At 39.7% G+C, this 19,824-nt stretch overlaps 3 protein-coding genes across 12 annotated transcripts in view; 2 read left to right on the top strand and 1 right to left on the bottom strand.

The window, feature by feature from the left end:
* The window catches only part of LOC118116015 (histone H1), a 311,666-nt gene that overhangs the window by 138,457 nt on the left and 153,385 nt on the right, over positions 1-19,824 (bottom strand). The window lies entirely within an intron of this gene.
* The window catches only part of LOC118116027 (histone H1-like), a 444,527-nt gene that overhangs the window by 289,162 nt on the left and 135,541 nt on the right, over positions 1-19,824 (top strand). The window lies entirely within an intron of this gene.
* On the top strand, positions 717-19,721 carry dglucy (D-glutamate cyclase). 9 transcript variants are annotated; one of them, XM_035167298.2, is made up of 17 exons: positions 717-1,021; positions 1,112-1,196; positions 1,692-1,780; positions 2,985-3,360; positions 4,208-4,361; positions 5,766-5,852; positions 7,577-7,733; positions 8,304-8,454; positions 8,856-8,978; positions 9,158-9,397; positions 11,277-11,394; positions 11,596-11,738; positions 11,920-12,019; positions 13,406-13,554; positions 14,187-14,306; positions 16,616-16,776; positions 19,117-19,721. In XM_035167298.2, the coding sequence occupies exons 4-17, from the start codon at positions 3,297-3,299 to the stop codon at positions 19,276-19,278; spliced, it is 1,929 nt and encodes a 642-aa protein (XP_035023189.2). In that variant the 5' UTR covers positions 717-1,021; positions 1,112-1,196; positions 1,692-1,780; positions 2,985-3,296; the 3' UTR covers positions 19,279-19,721. The 9 variants fall into 9 exon arrangements, with proteins under 9 accessions (XP_035023189.2, XP_035023192.2, XP_035023191.2 ...); XM_035167301.2 differs by lacking the exon at positions 1,112-1,196 and having other exon boundaries at positions 717-914; XM_035167300.2 differs by lacking the exon at positions 1,112-1,196 and having other exon boundaries at positions 717-986.

Genomic DNA, 19,824 nt, shown 5'->3' with positions numbered 1-19,824 from the left:
ACATATATTATTATTATTAAAAGGTGATCTGTGCAACTTTGTTATTCAGGAAGTTTATCAAATAAGTAGCCCTTCGTACTACTCCAGCACCTTTGAAGTAGCCTCAGTTTCAAAGGTTGGTGACCCTGGTTCAGATGTACACAGAAAGTTGTCAAAATGTAAGATCACACCTCATCTCTTCTCAGTGCTTGTCCACGTTTACCAGGAAGGGGCTCAAAACACTCTACACTTCAAGAGGCAGAGCCATGCTAGAGGAAGATCAGACATTTTAGGAAGCGGCGGTCTAGCTCTCCATTTCTGGCACTGAGGACAGCTGTGTTGATGGTGGCATACCATTTCCATGTCCTTGAGGATCCAGAAACGCAGTAGGATCTCTGTGGAGACTCTTTCTGGGCCAGGATGGCACAGCTTGTTATCATACTGCTGTACAATACGTTTTGTTACTGGGTGCTTTGGGTGCTGCACGGATGGATTGTGTCAGGACTGAGACCTTCTGCTTGACAGAGTAGAACTCTCTTAAGAGTGACAGGGCTCTTGTATGGGTTTTAGAGGGCACAGCATGAAACAGGTTTTTTCTTTGTTTTGTTTTTTTTAACTTATTTATTGATTTATTATTTTTTTTTCAAGAGGATATAGTTTGTAAGTGTATTGTCTGGTCCACACTCGGGTGCAATAGGTGGCGGCAATGCGCCACAAGCTGGATGCCAACCGCGGTTAAACATGAAGAAGAGGGTGGCGCTCAGTGCCCTTCACATACCAAAAAGGAAAACAACAGTCGGTCAGAGTGGAAACAACACTCCGGTTCTGCAGAACTGTCATTACGTCCTTTAACAAACAGTCGTTATCTGCAAACAAAACAGACCAACTAACGGGACGCCAATAGAGGCAGTCCGACACCGTGAGGGGCCACCGAGGTAAAACAAATCAGAGGACAGAAACAGGGAGAGTCACGCCGGGTTCACACCGGACGAGGAAGCGCCGGGCCGGTCAGCCAGCGATTCTGCTTTCTCCGGTTGTTGTTGTATGTAACCCGTTCAATGTCGGGGTTCGGGGGTAAATGATGATGGTCTTCATAGCCCCCCTCTTTCTCTCTCTGTCTGTCTGCTTGTAGTGGATGGGCAGATGGGGAAATTTAATAATGTGAGGGGAAAAATCGGGGAAATTGAAACTCCAGGACAACAGAAGGGGAATCCAAAGTATGGGATGCATATTTGATCATTTATATCATATAAAATATGTCATTTATATCGTTTAAAATCATTTGTCAGTGTGTTTCCTGGCGCGATACGCTCGCGTCAAGCGGAAAAAATAGACTTGACGCCGAAACCATCGGTGCAAGACCATTGTCTCTGTGTGAACTTTTGAGTATTTAACAATTGTGTGAGGGTATTCAAATAAATTGGTTAAACGCAGTATTATCATTGCTTCTAGCAGCCATGCTCCCATGACAGCTAGAAGCAGTGACAGAAAGCACTGTTGTCAGCTCAGTATGTCACATCCTGTTTTTAAGACGTTGCCCTCATAGTGGACATTTTATGTGTCCATGAACAGTCAGCTCTCTTATTACACATTTTATCTTTTATCATCCTAAATATCTCAAATACAAATTTGCCACAATAGTTGTGAATTAGATTTTAAAGCAATGCATAATGTTGCCATAAAAACAACTAATTTGCCTATGTGTTGTGTAGGTGAAGCATGCTTACTGCGGTCAGAGCCACAAGATGTTCTCTCAGTTACCTCAGGGGGTTTTCTACCTCTGCAATGGATGCCATGTCAGGTAGAACACACGCATTCACACACAAAGACACGCAGGCACACAGACACACGAGCATGCACACACACACACACACACGTAGATGAATGCACATTATATGATGGACATAGACCAAGGCCTTTAGTTTGGGTTTCATAGCATTTCCTTGCTTTCTCTTGTTTTCTCTCATCCATTGTTAGATTTTGTATATTGGCCAATCTCTGCTGTGATATTATAGAAAACCTACAGATCTAGTCTTTCATCAAAAAACATGTAGACATACTGAAGTCTGATCCAGAAAACAACTGATACTAGGGCTACACGATATATGCTATAAATGGTGTTCTATGCGCCACATATTAACCCTCTGCATGTCAATATATTTGGCCAATCAGATGGAGCCCTGCTGCCCTAGATGATAAATTAAAGATAGTCAAATCATTGTCATAAGAAGAGAATAGAGAGAAAACAGAGAATATGACCGTCAAGTCTCCTCCAACTAATTTCTACTGTGGAAACTTCTAGTGATCACGCTTGTACCGAGTCAAATTCATCACTATGAGCAGTTGATTATATGAAAGTATTGTGAAGCTAATTAATGATCCCAGAACCTGAGGAAATAGTAACAGCGGGCAAACCGTCTCTCTCTCTCTCTCTCTCTCTCTCTCTCTCTCTCTCTCTCTCTCTCTCTCTCTCTCTCTCTCTCTCTCTCTCTCTCACACTCGGACATGAGTAGAGTCTGAGTAAAAACAACAGACTTTGTAAACTTGCCGGGGGGGCTCCGTTTGGCTCGACTTGGTTGGCGCAGGGCACCGCATGAATGATAGAGACACAGAGAGGAGCAGTGAATGACTGACAAAGCTGCCAACAAATGTAAATAAATAACTTTTCACGGTCCATGTATGAAAAGACCCCACATTGACACTGTCAGTGGCCATAGTGGAGCTGTGCATGGCTCCCTGGGTGTCTGCCCCAGACTTGGTGGCACTGCGGCCAGGCTGTGGAGCTGTCCGTGGCCTGTCTGTAGCCAGGGACTGTTTATGTTTATTTATCGCAAGCCATATCGTCATCGCGATATTAAACAACGTTATCGCATACCGCTTGTTTTCCTAATATTGTGCAGCCCTAACTGATACTATAGTTCTCCTCCTTATTCTGCATACATAGTTGCCTGAGCCAAGACCTAACCCTAACCCTGGCATTCATTGTTTCTGTATCTGCCCTGCAGGAGAAAGGCTCAGAAGAGTTCTGGATAGTTCCATAAACTGCAGTTTGCATTAGCAGAAAAGATTATTGTTATATTATATGTCATTATAATGCATTCACAACACAAGGTTAAACCTAAACCTAGACTGTTCATATTTATAGTCTAAACTGAATTCCTGTTAATAGCTGTCCCTTGAGCCCTCACTGGCTCCTTTATCAACTTGACCCACTCACCTTTTCAAACATTAACCACAATCCAACTTTACTTAAACATTAAGCTTAGTGATACCAGCAGGATTAGTTCAGAGCCACTGCATTTACCAGTTCCATCTGGATGGAAGGCGTTTTCTTGCAAAACGGGAAAAACCAGGGCATCCAGACATCCAGCATTAGTCTGAGTGAGTTACAGAAGTGTGTGTTCTAAGATGGAGCTCTCGGGGGATTTGAAATGTCTGAGTCCTGCTGAATTGAGGCTGTTATTTAGGCAGAACGATTCCAGAATAATCAAAACAACTGGATTAGCTGAAGGTAAGAGCCAGTGTGTCACCTATATTGCTGCATGTGGCACTGGAACCATGTACTTGCAATGATTTACTTACTTGTGAGACCTCAAGTCATGTTATAGGGAACATAGGGAAATCAGGAGTGTTCACACCAAGATGAAAATATATTACAATTTAAAATATTTTCTTTCAACTGTGGAGGAATCAATATTAAACTATGTACCAACCATAATCATAGACGACGTATCCAACATAGGAGTTACTTGTTGATGAGATTCTACTCTAACCAGTAAATAAGAGAAAAGTCACTTTCTAAGTAAACAAATCAAGTTTGCTATAGAGAAATTAGGCAAATCAGCTGACATGTACCATGATAGTCCATCATTGATGTAATTTACTTTACTTACTATTATTTAAATATCATTCAAATAAACATTGATATCAGCTGTGATATACACTCAGCAGGCTGGACTTAGTTTATTGAAGTGATATTATCACATAGATCACTTATGTAGACTCATCAGGAAGGTATTGACATAGCTTCCATATAATATCTAATTCTGGTTTGATGAAAGTCATGTTTGAAAGTCAGCCTTTAGACCTAAAGAAAGAACAACATGTGTCATGTTACCTCTAATTGATAAATGAACCTCTAAGAAAACTAGAGAAACTCTTTAAAGTTGCATTTAAGTTATTATTATTACAATTAATGTGTGTTTGTGTTTGTTTTACTTTTTGTCAGGATACATGCAGGCGAATGTGGTCATCCTGCCCAATCATCTGGCCGATGACTTTGAAGCCTTCTGTCACAGTAATCCCGCCTCCTTGCCTCTTCTTTATCGCAGCCAATCAGGAGAGACTTCCTGTCCGCCTCTAGCTAGACATGCCGACATAAGGTATTCACATACTGTATATACTGTACTTTAGTTTTGTTTCTGTTGATTCTTTTGGTTCAGGACTTTCTGTTGTGATTTGAACATCTGTAAAAACATTTAAAAATGAATCAGGCAATGTAGGGATGCACAATATATATATATATATATATAGGTCCGATATATTACCGGCTCGATAATGGGAATTTTAGTTATCGCTAATTTTATTTATCGCAAATGGAAATTATAGACGATAAAACGTCCGATAAACACAGGTCGCGCTGGTCACGCTCATGAAGTCATACATCCATATCAGCCTGATGTGTTTACGTCGGAACTGAAAACTGCGTCGCCGGTGTGGACGTTTTTCACACTTTCTGAGAGTAACTGTAAGATTGCAATTTGCAACAAATGTCCAAAGGTTCCGAGAGGGGGGAAAACGTTTGCAAATTTTAACACTACCAATCGCGACGACGATCTGTGGCGAGAATATGAGACGCTTGCAGCCAGCGTTAGTGAGATCATAGTCTGATAGATGACAACGTAAGCGGCGTAAGTTTTACCATGGACATACAGTATGGACCTCAGACGTCAGCCCAGTTAGTATGCTTGGTTTTACGGCTCGGTGGCTGGATGATGATTTTGTAGCCGAGGATATACTTAATTTACACTGCAAGGCATTAGTAGAAGAAGGACACGAAAGATGTGTGGGTGAACCAGGACAACATGTCTGTTTATTTCTTCTTTACTCCTCTCTCTCCACAACAGAACCACTTTCGTTGGTGACCCTTCACAACAAGAGTCCCAACAGACACACTGCTTATGACAGGAAACACAAACCAACCTTCCACAATAAAGCAACTAAACAAAATAGCTTACAATTTCAATATGAAATAGACATTGTTGCAGGCACTCGCATACAGCAGCCTGTCAGTTCTATAAGAGCCTTCATTTTTTAATGAAAGATGCACTTTATATTTTGTTTCAACTAAATGTGTTTAATAATTGACATTTCTGTCCAGAGATATTGTCAGTGCATCTAATTTATTTTAATATTAATGAAAAACATTTGATAAGATTTATGTTACATGAAGGCCAAAGTATATAGACACCTTTCCTTACTCTCATGCACTAAAAGTACATAAGCTATCTTCAACCTTTTTCCTTTTCTTTATTGAGCATAATATTCAATGTATAAAACAGGAGAATGAAAAAAAAATGGTCCTGTTAAAATAAAGTGGGAACAAAAATATTTATCTTTATTCATGCAAGTTATTGAATAGATTGTGTTTTAGTTTATAGACAAGATTTTAAAAAGCTGTTTTTAAAAGCAAAGAAAGTCATTTTTTAACCTTTGACTCTTTTCCATGCACCGTAGAGCTTGGTGAGGTTATGTTAGAAACCTGGACTCTGTTTGTTTGTCTTCAGGACAGATATGTCTAAGTACCGTGTGTATGAGAAGGGCCAACTCGTGAAAACAGTCTCCAGTCTGCAGAGCTACACCGATCAAGCAAGGTAATTTTAACAAACACAAACAGTTGAGTGCTGAACAAAATGAATAATCAGGATAAATCAAGAAAGGAGATATACTGTGGCTTCAAAAAGTTTTCAAAACCTTCAATTTTTAATCAATATAGTGTTGTAGTTTAAAATATAAATGGATAAAATGCTATTTTACTCATCAATCTACAATTTTTGAATTGTTTTCAACAAATTTACTAAAAATTTAGACTAAGACCTCCGAAACCCCTCATTCAGAACAGTGTCGAAGCCCCTTTGGCAGCAACTACAAACCTCGATTCGCCTCTCAAACTCCATCAGATTGAACGGTTAACATACATGAACTGCAGTCTTCAGGTCTCACCACAGATGTTCTTTGACAAATGCTTTATCACCCTTGCCCTGATCCACACCTCACCATAAAATCTTATCATAGAGGAAAACTGACGTGCAGTATGAATCATAAGGCCTTGTGCATAATGTAGGTGTGTGCCTTTCTAAACTAGGTCCAGTCAATAAAGTTTGATTGGTGGATTCCAATCTGGCTCTAGACACATCTCATTACCACACTTTGAAGTGCCACAACAAACCCTTGGGACACTATTGTTAATAAGATTTTTAATTAATTTGCAAAAACACTCTCAAGAAATGTTTTCACTTTGTCATAATGGGTTATTGAGTGTAGATTGACGGACAACAATGTACATTTTATTGATTTCGAATCAAAATCCACAAAACGATAAAAATTGCAAAAAGTGACAGAGTCCAAACACTGTAGACACTGTATGCCCATAGATCTCTATTAATTGTGTAACAGGGTAAACTTGGGTCACTGATGCACATAACTGACAGCAACAAAACAATATCACCTCTTCAGACTGGATTGCATTCATGATGCAGTTAATAATTATATCAACCACCCAAGAGTGTGACATTTTTGAAGCCTACAACATGTATGGAAGTAGACTTAAGGGCAATAATGCACAAACACACAATGTAGACAAAAGTGTTGTTTTGTTACTGGTAATTTTGCCTACGGTTTAACTAATGTTTAATCAAGAACAAACCTGTTTAATATCCCAGCACAGAAAATGTAAGTTCAGTTCAGTTTAGTTCAGTTTATTTGGAATGTTTTTTTAAAAGGTAAAATAAAAAATACATAAAAAAAAAGAGAACCCCCCCCCCAAAAAAAATAAAAATAAATCACCAATACCTCCATACTACTGTGGTGTCCTCCAAGTGTCCGTAAGCCCCGACATTCAAATTTATCTCAAGACAGCGTCATTTACACCATGTTTTTAGCCTAAATGTTTTTTTTACGTTTGAAGAATTGGTCACAATTTACTTCAAATGTATTGGATTTGACTGCAATGCAGTTTACTCCTGAAACTCCAAAAGTGTTTTGTGGACTCAAATACTTCACCCACCCCTCCATCGGCATAGTGGTGAGTAGATAATTAGTGAATTATCCCTTTAAGACTACCTTGTACCTTATATTTGCCTAAGGGTGCCCCCGAGCTGGTTCACCTGGCCATGCCTGTAGCCCCTCTGTGCCTTCATGTGAAAAGAAAATAATCTAGTTTAAATAGTTTAAGGTTGAAAATCAAGTAATTTTATCTTTGATCCATAATAAATGGCCTGTCGTGGTCAGATTGTAATCCTTACGTACGCTGGCAGGCTTTATTTAGTGGTTATTGCTCATTACGAGGCTAACTTCACTTTTTTTATTGTGCTCCCAGGAATGCATCAGAACAGCAGGATGTGCATCATAGCCATCAGTGGTCAGACATGGTGTGTTTCTATCTGGGCTGCAGCTTTGGCTTTGAGGGCAGACTGAAGACAGCAGGAGTCCCAATTAGGAACGTGGAGCAGGGCAGAAACGTCAGCATGTACAGGGTGTGGTACAAATATAATTATAATTATTATTGTAGGAAACTACAAAAAACTGTTGTTCAGTTTCCCAAGTAAGTCATGACTGTGTCACCTTGAGCTGGCAGGAAGGACATCAGGGCCCGCATGTTGAAGCAGCTAAATTGAAATCAGCTGTTACTCCATTTGTAATTTAGATCTGTGCTTTTCCTACTTTGACATGTTAAAAATATCTGCCATGAAAAATACCAATTTAGCATTTGTTCTGTAATATGTCTGAAAGGAATGAGATTCTAATAATATCTCCCCAACCCAAGGGTGACAGCTTCACATTTGTCAGTCAAAGACAGGGTTAAATAATGTTTATGCTAATAGTATTACAACTATAAAGATAAAACAAAGTGTTAATGCTTAATGGATTTAACCTGAGCCAGGGAACAAAAACTATATACACCATACAGTTTGATGTGACAGTGTAGTGTGAACCATTAGAACTGCCATTAGCTTTATTCTCTGTCTGTTCTGTTCACCACTGAATAGGTTTCACTCTAAATGTACTCTGCAACATCTGTGTTGTACATGTTTGTGTGTTTGAAGACTGCAGTTCCCTGTATTCCTGCTGGAGTGTTCAGCTGCCCTGTAGTTGTCAGTATGCGTCCTGTTCCGGCTGCAAAGCTGGATGCAGCAGTGGAGGTTTCTCATCTCAGCCCACTAGCACATGGAGCACCTGTACACATAGGAGATCCAGGTACACACACACACACACACACACACGCATTCTAGTACTTTTTTATGTACGTGAGGACTCTTATTGACATAATGTATTCCTTAGCCCCTTACCTCAACTTTAACCATCACAACTAAATTTCTAGCCATAATCTTAACCCTAACCCTAACATAATCCTAATTCTATCTAAACCCTAAAAGCAAGTCTTAACCGTCAAACAGCCCTTTGGAAAAGTGAGTACTGCGATAAATGTCCTCACTCCCTAGGTTCTACACCCAATATGGTCCTTAGAAATACCTATGCAGGATAATGGCCTTAATTCACCAGTACCTGAAAAACATGGCATAAAGTTTCCAAATGTGTGTTTATACATTCTATCTTTCACTCTGTCTGCCTGTCTGTCTGTTTCTGTGTGTGTTCAGCTCTCCTAGGCATACAGGACCTGTGCAGACCAGACTATGGGGACCGACTCGAGCTGCAGCCTGGTGATGTCCCTGTCTTCTGGGCCTGCGGAGTGACTGCTATAGAGGCAATACTCAGCAGCAGTGAGCAGTTTAATTGGCTAGAACTGTATTTACTTCAGTTACTCACCAGTTATACAATTTAAGAGATTGCGGTAAATGATCACGATGTTAGCGTGAGCTGATCTTTCTGCTTGAGATACTGAGACTAAAGTTCAAAATATCTAACAGAGTGAACTGACATCATGTTTTCTATCTTTCAGAGCCTTCGCTGGCATTCAGTCACTCACCAGGCTCTATGTTCCTGACCGACATTCTGGACTCCCCTTCTTCCACCATAGCCCCTCCCTCTGACAGCAGGAACACTCCATCCACCAAACCCAACCCTGAGCTGATCCCCCTCTGCATCCTGGTATCCCACAAGCCCTTGCTGTACAGCCTGGCATCTCAGAGGGCAGTGTCAAGGATCAGAGAGCTGGAGAGGATTATTGGAGAGGACCCAGGTAAATATACACAAACATTTGTGTTTGTTAGTAAAGATATGTACGTGTTGGGGAGGAGCTGATTCTGACAAGGAGTTATATGTCAGCAGTATGTGTATAATCATGCAGTGACATGTGTTTTTATTGACAAAATTACACAACAGTAGTTGACTTGACTGGTTATCACTATTATTGAAAACTGTGTCATCTGGCTGTCACTTGTAATTCTGTCAATCCCCAAGTGAGGATTCAGTTTATGAAAGGAAACAAAAATGAAGCGTAACAGGGAGAATTTAAGATTGAGCTTTTCGTGAGTAGACAATCAACCAAAGCCCCTTTTTATATTCTTGTTGCCAAAATCCAACATTAAAATCTCTTTCTAAAGTCATGCATATATACGTGAAAATCACTGAGCGGTTTAAATGTTGTGACTGATGGCGTAGAATGTCCTTATGTGGTTGTTAGGGGGCGACTGTGTCAGCAACAGTTGCCTGTTTACACAATCATCAGATAAACATTATCATACCATTAGGGACATTTTCACATTCACCTCTTGAATGCAAATTCAATATTCACTCTGGCTCTTTAGCTGATAAATGTACCACTATGTTCACCAGTTGATCACTGAGTGCGTGTGTCTGCTGTTCGGTGCTGAGACACTGAGTTTTTTTTACTCAGCTGTCTACTATGAATAAGAAAGGTTGAGCAGTGAGATTGAACCGTGAGGATGCTGACTGTTAAACCACAACAATCCAAAGCAGAGGATGCTCCACAGAGCTGAGGAGACCGGTGGAGTTCCCCTTTTTAATTTACACATCGTCCATTGTTCCATTCATACTGTATATAAAAACATGGATTATTGCAGAATGTTTGGATTGTACAAGACTGTTATTACAGAGAAAACAGGTGATAATAGAAACTTTTACAGTGTGAAAAGAAGGGAGTGAGCAGAAGATTGTTAATGAGCTATGAAAGGAGTAATGCATACACTGGCAGCATTCCCAACACACACCAGGCAAACAAGTTCACATAGGGTCAATATTAATACACGTTTGGTGATAACATTCAGGCACATGTGAATTATAACTATTAGAACTATAACTATTAGAACAGTTTGTCTCACAATGACAACGTAAAACCCTTTGTAATGACCTGATTTTCTGCAGTAATTGCTTATTAACTGGGATCTGATCAAGTATAGGCAACCACACTGTGCTTAAGCTAATAACAGACAATTCTAATGTAATGTCTCTTTATTGAAGATAAGAAATTCACAATGTTGATGGAAAAAAGTTAGTTAACCCTTGAATTCTAATAACTTGAACCTCCTTTGGCAGCAATAAGTTCTAAAAAGCTCTTCAAAGCATCTTTATGAAATGAAGGTGTAAACTCTGACTGAGCGTAGATCTCCCTCTTTGTGAGGCTCAGATCAGCTGATTCTTCATGTCACAAACTCAAAATGTATTTCTTTGTAAGTCAGAGTTTCTATAACACAAGCCGCTTACCTTGTTTCCTTGAAAACAAGGTAATCCTGAATCCAGTTTGCTTTTGTTGACATCATTACCCCCTGATTCAGATCCACATCTTCATGGAAATTGGTTGAGTAGTTTGTGCTTAATCCTGCTGAGTAACAAACATTTCAGACGGAAACGTAAGCTCCTTTGCAGAGGTAAATGTGGGGAAAATAATATAGAACTGAATGTTTGGCTTATTAGTGGTCAGCTATAGAGGGGTTTAATCCAAATACCTGGTGAATCATTTTCTGAGGGTCTTTTACCAGTTAGAGAGGGATGATGGACCAGTGGTCCTGTTATTTGTAAGTAGTCACTGAGCAGCTCTTCCAGTAACAAGCAGTGGCAGAAGATGGAATTCAAGTTGTCTGGATATTGTCCGTCACCAGGTCAACGGGGGATCCAAGTTTTATGCACTCAGGATGAACTTTTGCGCTCCAGTCTGGCTCTCTCCCACTCTTTCTCTGTTGCCATAACAACCGGCTTCCCTACACACTACATGCACAGGTACCTGCACATTCAGTACACACAGTTCACAAAGTATGTTCACTTTGTTAGGAACACCTGCTTATTCATTCTGTTTAATAAGCCAATCATATGGAAGCAATGCAGTTCATAAAATGGTACAGACACAGGTCACGAGCTCCAGTGAATTATTCCCCTAAAAACATTGATCTGAATTATTGTTTGTTGGTGTTTTCGCTTTAGCCCTCCTGATGAGACAGATGGGCCACCTGGAGCTATTGCCATGGCAACCATGCTGTTGTCTCTAGGGAAACAGGTGACGATGGTAACAGACAGGAGAGCCCTGGAGATGAACCAGGCCATTATTGATGAAGCTGTGAAAACAGGTGGGAGAGAGTTTTAATGAAAATCTGTGGAATAAATAGATCAATCTGTCTCCAGGATTGTACCAACACAACTGAAATCATTATTTTATCCCTATTGATCATTCTCTTGAAACTGAAGCAATTGTTACTTTTAAAGAGAAAGCCTCTGCTTGCTCTAATCTGTCTACAATTCCACCCTCAGGTGTGCTGAAAACTGCAATCCCATTGGTCACTTTTGAAGACTGTGGACCAGACGCCGCACTGCACTTCCTGTGTCACCATGGAGACCCCAGCAAGCCCAGGTTATCTGAACTGTGACGTGTGTTTGCAGTAAGACTGAGGACAAAGTAGTCTTACAATTCCCAACCTCCGATTTTTTAGAGTAAAGTCATAATTTTGAAGAAACTTTAATATTCCGAGGATAGCTTTGTAATATTATGGAAATAAATGTGTTATATTATAGAATAAAGAATAAAAATATTTTTTTAGGAAATAAACAGCTAGGAGAACCTGGTCTCGTTGGAGTTCCACTCCTTCTGGATGCCAAATCTTGAACCAACATCAATGTGTACCTAGAAACCCATTTGAATAGCACATGATGTAATCAATGATATACACTCCTCAACCTTTCCTCTTGGTTCTTACTTCCGGATAGACACAGTTTCTTAAACAATCTTCTCAAAGTCTTAATAATAATTTTAGAATATAGAACATGATGGTGATTGTCCCTTGTCCTCTGCACAAATAAAGTTACCTACTATCAGTAGATGTTAGCACGTGTTAGTGGCCGCCAGCGGATGTTAGGGACATAACTTCAGTATTATGAAAAGGCATGTGGCTTTCATAGTAGATCAGAATTCATCTATTTGCCTTTTTAAACTAAACACTGTCCCATTTTATAACATAAGACAAGATGGAGAATATCCCTTGTAGGTTCTACTATTATGTTATTTGTGAGACCTTTACTAAACTATAATTTAACAAGATGCTCCATATTCCTTATTTCAATGCAGGGAAAAGACTGATCCTCTGATATTCCCCCTGTAAAATCAATCGTTGCCTTAAATGATCACTTCATTTTCATTAAATTACAACTTTGTCTCTAGTATTTTTACGACCTAATTCTCGAAATCCCTGAATTTGTTTCTTCAACATGACCCTAATACTCTGTAGTATAATACTCAATCGTAGTGGTATATACGGATTTTTTTCTTTTTTCTTTTGTATCATATTTTTTTCTTTTTATTGAGTCATGAAAACATTTTACATTATATACTAATGGTCATCACAACAGTCTATGTATAAAGTGATTGAAAAGGCACAGGCAGAAGAGAGATGTGTCTTGTCTTCCATTTCTATCCATCCAATTCATTCTCCAGATGTAAACAAACAAACCAAAAGATTTTTGAAAACAAATATCAAGTTACACATTTGAAAGTTTATTATGAATTCATAAAGATTGTGTCCTTCCATCACGTGCAATTGGGACAATAGGCATCATTCCAAACATAGAATACTCAAATCAGTGAGTAGAAGAAAAATGCTTCTTTAAAAATCCTTGAGTATTTATATAAGTGTTTTAGCTAGGCATGTAATGTACAATTTTCACTTGACTATGGAGTCATGTAGTCTGTCTCTCAGCTGTCTGAGTGATAAATTCCTTATTTGATTGTTGTGTTTAAATCCAGGTATGACCACCTTGTGGCGATAGAGCGCAGTGGAAGGGCTGAAGATGGAAATTACTACAACATGAGAGGTGTAAACATCAAACATTTGTTGGATCCTATTGATGACCTGTTTATTGCTGCCAAAGATATACCTGGAATTATCACTACAGGTCGGTAACACTTCCTACAGTTTGCTGTCTGTTTTACTTATGTTTATGTTAACCTTTTTCATTGTAGTTTATTGTAAAATTATTGTATCCATGTAGCCATGTCCATTGAAAGTTCTATGTAAATACAGCATATATTTTATATTAACACTTCTGTTTAAGTGTTACTCATCTTAGCTTATACTACACTAAACTCGTACTAATATGTGTATATATGCATATAGATATATGCATATGTTACATTTTAATGTAAAGCAGCATTTTTTAAACCTTAAATTTGCATCAAAATGATATAGGTATTGGGGAGTCCCACTACATATGTGCAGAAAACGTTTTTAATTTTTTGGCTCCAGAAGGAGCTGTATGAAGTCTGAGAAACTGTCTGAAGTGATGTCACTTCACTTTTCCCTGGACTGTATCACTTCTTAAACAGTTAATACATGCTTAATATATGCATAATACAGACCAAACATGTGTTATCCCACTGTAGGAGCACTTGCTATTGATAATATTGTCTCTTTTTACACTACCACTAAAATGTCTGTTTACATCTGTCTGATTGTTGAGTTTATTTGTCACCATCTCTCATAATGTTTCATACATCTGAGCAGAATCTCTTTCCTCTGTCTCTGTAGGTATTGGAGATGGTGGTAATGAGCTGGGCATGGGTAAACTGAAGGAGAAGGTGAAGAACCTGATGCCCAATGGGAGTCTCATAGCCTGTGATGTTCCTGCTGATTACGCCATCACTGCTGGTACAGACAATCACTACACCAGCTGTTACAATACAGACACTGCAAAACATGCTGTTACTGACGTTACAGGCTCATATGCACATGTGCAGGAATGACTAAATACTCTGAAATTCAGGTAGAAAACATACACACACAGAACATACAGTGCCTTGCATAAGTATTCACCCCCCTTGGACTTTTTCCCATTATGTACTGTTACTAACTGGAATTCAAATAGACTTAAATAAACTTTTTCCCGTTTGATCAACAAAACATGCATAGTACTTTGGAGGTGCAAAATAAATTTTATTGTGACACAAACAATAATGAGAACAAAAAAGTTGACATCTGTTGGGTGCATAAGTATTCACCCCCCTGAGTCAATACTTGGTAGAACCCCCTTTCGCTGCAATTACAGCTGCAAGTCTTTTGGGGTATGTCTCTACCAGCTTTGCACATCTAGAGATGGAAAGGTTTGTCCATTCTTCTTGGCAAAAAAGATGAAGCTCAGTCAGATTGGATGGAGACCGTCTGTGAACCGCAATCTTCAAGTCTTGCCATAGATTCTCTATTGGATTGAGGTCTGGGCTTTGACTGGGCCATTTTAAGACATTAACATGCTTTGATCTAAACCGTTCCTTTGTAGCTCTGGCTGTATGTTTAGGGTTATTGTCCTGCTGGAAGATGAACCTCCGCCCCAGTCTCAAGTCTTTTGCAGACTGCATCAGATTTTCTTCAAGGATTTCCCTGTATTTGGCTCCATCCATCTTTCCCTCTATTCTGACCAGTTTCCCTGTACCTGCTGAAGAGAAGCATCCCCACAGCATGATGCTACCACCACCATATTTCACTGTTGGGATGGTGTGCTCAGGGTGATGGGCAGTGTTGGGTTTTCGCCACACATAGCGTTTTGCATTGAGGCCAAAAAGTTCAATTTTGGTCTCATCTGACCAGAGCACCTTCTTCCACATGTTTGCTGTGTCTCCCACATGGCTTCTGGCAAATTCCAAACGGGATTTTTTATGGATCCCTTTCAACAATGGCTTTCTTCTTGCCACTCTTCCATAAAGGCCAGATTTGTGGAGTAGACGACTAATAGTTGTCCTGTGGACAGATTCTCCCACCTCAGCTGTGGATCTCTGCAACTCCTCCAGAGTAACCATGGGCCTCCTGGTTGCTTCTCTGATTAATTTTCTCCTTGTCCGACTCTTCAGTTTGGGTGGACGGCCTCCTCTTGGTAGGTTTGCGGTTGTGCCATATTCTTTCCATTTTCTTATGATGGATTTTATGGTGCTCAGAGAGATGTTCAAAGCTCTGGATATTTTTTATAACCTAACCCTGCTTCATATTTCTCCACAACTTTATCCCTGACCTGTTTGGTGAGCTCCTTGGTCTTCATGATGCTGTTTGTTCAGTAATGATCTCCAACAAACTCTGAGTCCGTCACAGAACAGGTGTATTTATACTGAGATTAAATTGCAGACAGGTGGACCCTATTTACTAATTATGTGACTTGCAAATGTGACTTGTGAATGCAATTGGTCGCACCAGATCTTTGTTAGGGGTTTCACAGTAAAGGGGGTGAATACATATGCACTCAACACTTTTCAGATTTTTATTTGTAAATAATTGTGAAATCCATGTAATATTTCCCCCCACTTCCAAATGATGCACTATTTTGTGTTGGTCCATTACATAAACTCACGATGAAATAAATTTTAATCTGTGGTTATACCATGACAAAATGTAGAAAAGTCCAAAGGGGGTGAATACTTATGCAAGGCACTGTAAGTGGATCAAATACTCACAAACAGACTAAATAAGTGAAACTGGCAGTGACATGTCATGTCACAATTTTTTCAACCGCCAGAAGTTTTCAGAGAGTTTCACAGTGACTTAAGAAGTTAGACAACAGAGGAAATCATCCGGAAATGGCACACCACCATTTATTTCTCAGTAATGTGTTCCTAGAAAACAAGAACTCAAGCAATGAGGAACCAGTAGCAATGACAGAAAGGGACCAATCAAGTCAAATCTGCTTGATCTGTGAAGGGCAATGTTCCTCATCATTTAATCATGATTTAAAAAATGAAAGATTCAACTACAACTATAGCCTTTTTGACCAAGTTACAGTTATTACTACAGGCCTGGTTATTTATGACAGTTGTCTAAGTACAGGTTTGGACTCATTTAGGCGACAGTACATTCCTGGTGATCATTTCCCATTTAGAGCCAACACCCTTTCTTTGGGAAAAGCACTAAGATGCTTAACTGCAGTTGTACTTGCCAGCATCTTTGGTTCATCTGTCTTCTCATCCATCTTCCTCCAGGGGTGTCTAACTGGGGGGGCTATGCTGTGGCCTGTGGGCTCTACCTGCTCCACACTTGCCCTTCACACCAGCGTTACCTAAAAAAAGGTCTTGGAGAGGAAGCCCCACCCCCCCAAGAGCAGCTGCAGGACTGGATTGCTAACCTGCCGTCTGTGGACAAGGTGACCGAGGCAAACACACAAATACTTTTATTAATATTCTCCATTTTCAGCAGATCTGGATTTCTCATATCCTGCTAATTTCCAATATTTAGCTGCCCGCTGCTCTGTGTGGTCACTGCCCTTGTGTGTGTGTGTTGTGTTCCTTGTGCTGTGTCCACCACAGATGGGTTAAAAGCAGAAGTTGAATTTCCCAATTGCATTTAGCATGATTGTGTGTGCATGATTGATTCGGGACGAATTAAGGAAATCTTAATCTTATTTATTATTTAAGATGTAAATCATCTTCAGTTAAAATTTTTTCAAGATGGGGACAACTCCATTCCACACAAAACTCTTGTCCTTTTCTCTCTCTCTGACTCAGCTTTTCAGTTTAATTTGTACCATGTTAGTTAACTACAGCCTATTACTAGATGCATACTAACTTATAAAAAAACATGTGATGTACAGTGCCTTGCATAAGTATTCACCCCCCTTGGACTTTTTCCCATTATGTACTGTTACTAACTGAATTCAAATAGACTTAAATAAACTTTTTCCCATTTGATCAACAAAACATGCATAGTACTTTGGAGGTGCAAAATAAATTTTATTGTGACACAAACAATAATGAGAACAAAAAGTTGACATCTGTTGGGTGCATAAGTATTCACCCCTGTGTCAATACTTGGTAGAACCCCTTTCGCTGCAATTACAGCTGCAAGTCTTTTGGGGTATGTCTCTACCAGCTTTCCATCTAGAGATGGAAAGGTTTGTCCATTCTTCTTGGCAAAAAGATGAGCTCAGTCAGATTGGATGGAGACCGTCTGTGAACCGCAATCTTCAAGTCTTGCCATAGATTCTCTATTGGATTGAGGTCTGGGCTTTGACTGGGCCATTTAAGACATTAACATTCTTTAATCCAAACCATTCCTTTGTAGCTCTGGCTGTATGTTTAGGGTCATTGTCCTGCTGGAAGATGAACCTCCGCCCCAGTCTCAAGTCTTTTGCAGACTGCATCAGATTTTCTTCAAGGATTTCCCTGTATTTGGCTCCATCCATCTTTCCTCTATTCTGACCAGTTTCCTGTACCTGCTGAAGAGAAGCATCCCCACAGCATGATGCTACCACCACCATGTTTCACTGTTGGGATGGTGTGCTCAGGGTGATGGGCAGTGTTGGGATTCGCCACACATAGCGTTTTGCATTGAGGCCAAAAGTTCAATTTTGGTCTCATCTGACCAGGCACCTTCTTCCACATGTTTGCTGTGTCTCCACATGGCTTCTGGCAAACTCAAACGGGATTTTTATGGATCCTTTCAACAATGGCTTTCTTCTTGCCACTCTTCCATAAAGGCCAGATTTTGGAGTAGACGACTAATAGTTGTCCTGTGGACAGATTCTCCCACCTCAGCTGTGGATCTCTGCAACTCCTCCAGAGTAACCATGGGCCTCCTGGTTGCTTCTCTGATTAATTTTCTCCTTGTCCGACTCTTCAGTTTGGGTGGGCCGCCTCCTCTTAGTAGGTTTTTGGTTGTGCCATATTCTTTCCATTTTCTTATGATGGATTTTATGGTGCTCAGAGAGATGTTCAAAGCTCTGGATATTTTTATAACCTAACCCTGCTTCATATTTCTCACAACTTTATCCCTGACCTGTTTGGTGAGCTCCTTGGTCTTCATGATGCTGTTTGTTCAGTAATGATCTCCAACAAACTCTGAGTCCGTCACAGAACAGGTGTATTTATACTGAGATTAAATTGCAGACAGGTGGACCCTATTTACTAATTATGTGACTTGCAAATGTGACTTGTGAATGCAATTGGTCGCACCAGATCTTTGTTAGGGTTTCACAGTAAGGGGTGAATACATATGCACTCAACACTTTTCAGATTTTTATTTGTAAATAATTGTGAAATCCATGTAATATTTCCCCACTTCAAATGATGCACTATTTTGTGTTGGTCCATTACATAAACTCACGATGAAATAAATTTTAATCTGTGGTTATACCATGACAAAATGTAGAAAAGTCAAAGGGGTGAATACTTATGCAGCACTGTATGTCCTGTCTGTCTGTTACGGAAGCGTATTGCAGCAAGTTGTGACAGCTGTGACAGAACTGTGACAGAGCTGTGACCCGAAACAACAGTCAGACAAATGAATACTAATGGTGCTCTGTAATGTTCAAGGTCAATTTGTTTTAAATACAAATTCTGGTACCCCAAAGCGGCCCAAAAAACCAGCAACTGCAGCTTTACAGACATTCAAACATAAACTCCATAAGTGGAGTCAAACTAGAAAGGCAAACACCTCTCTCTACATTTCCATTTACACACACTCTCTCTCTCTCTCTGTCCTGCAGGAAGAGTCTTTCCTCTCCACGCTGGTGCGGTTTGGAATAAGAAGTGGGAAAACTGGTAACCTGGCCATGGAGGTGGATGGTTTGACCTTTCACCCCACACACTCTGACTTAATCACCAGACTACTGGAGGTCACACGAGGCTCCACCTCTCAAAACCCCTGATCTGCTACTCCTGTGTATTACCAGGAGTCTTTTTAAAAGAGGCACTGTTCTCAAAAGTGAATGATCTGTCTTTGTATGTTGAGTATCAAAATAACTGAGATATTTTAAGAGAAAATAACACTTTATAATCGAAATACTCTTCTGAAATTTGTCTTACATCCCAAGAGGTACACTGTACAAACAATAACAAATACACACTTATTGCATTATACATTATGAATATGTGGCTGCTTTTCAATCAACGTTATCACTTCCTTTTAACACTTAGTGCTCACTCCACACAGCAACTAATATTAATTCCCAGATGGGAAAATCCTTTTAGATGTGATGCTAATTTGGCTCAAACCTTTTTAGAAAGTTACACCACATAGACACACACACACATACACTAAACACACGTATACACAGATGCACACACACAATAAATATGCTAATTGGTGAAATTCTGTTTTCCTTTTTATTCAGACTGCTGAAAGAAAGTGTGAGGGAAAAAAGAGAATAAAGAGAGAACTGTGTATGTGTGTGTGATTGTCGATGCTGCCTTGG

This window comes from Hippoglossus stenolepis, chromosome 10 (assembly GCF_022539355.2).
Source record: "Hippoglossus stenolepis isolate QCI-W04-F060 chromosome 10, HSTE1.2, whole genome shotgun sequence".
Classification (NCBI taxonomy): Eukaryota; Metazoa; Chordata; class Actinopteri; order Pleuronectiformes; family Pleuronectidae; genus Hippoglossus; species Hippoglossus stenolepis.
The sequence above is the reverse complement of the archived record's forward strand: the minus strand, read 5'-3'. Positions and strand labels throughout refer to the sequence as shown.

What these genes read in the sequence shown, in the direction of transcription:
- dglucy (XM_035167292.2), top strand. Translation starts at nt 3,388, where the DNA reads ATGGAGCTCTCGGGGGATTTGAAATGTCTGAGTCCTGCTGAATTGAGG. An exon ending in TGTACACATAGGAGATCCAG is followed by an intron (nt 8,455 to 8,855) that starts GTACACACACAC and finishes GTGTGTGTTCAG; the next exon opens with CTCTCCTAGGCATACAGGAC. An exon ending in ACCTGGAATTATCACTACAG is followed by an intron (nt 13,555 to 14,186) that starts GTCGGTAACACT and finishes CTGTCTCTGTAG; the next exon opens with GTATTGGAGATGGTGGTAAT.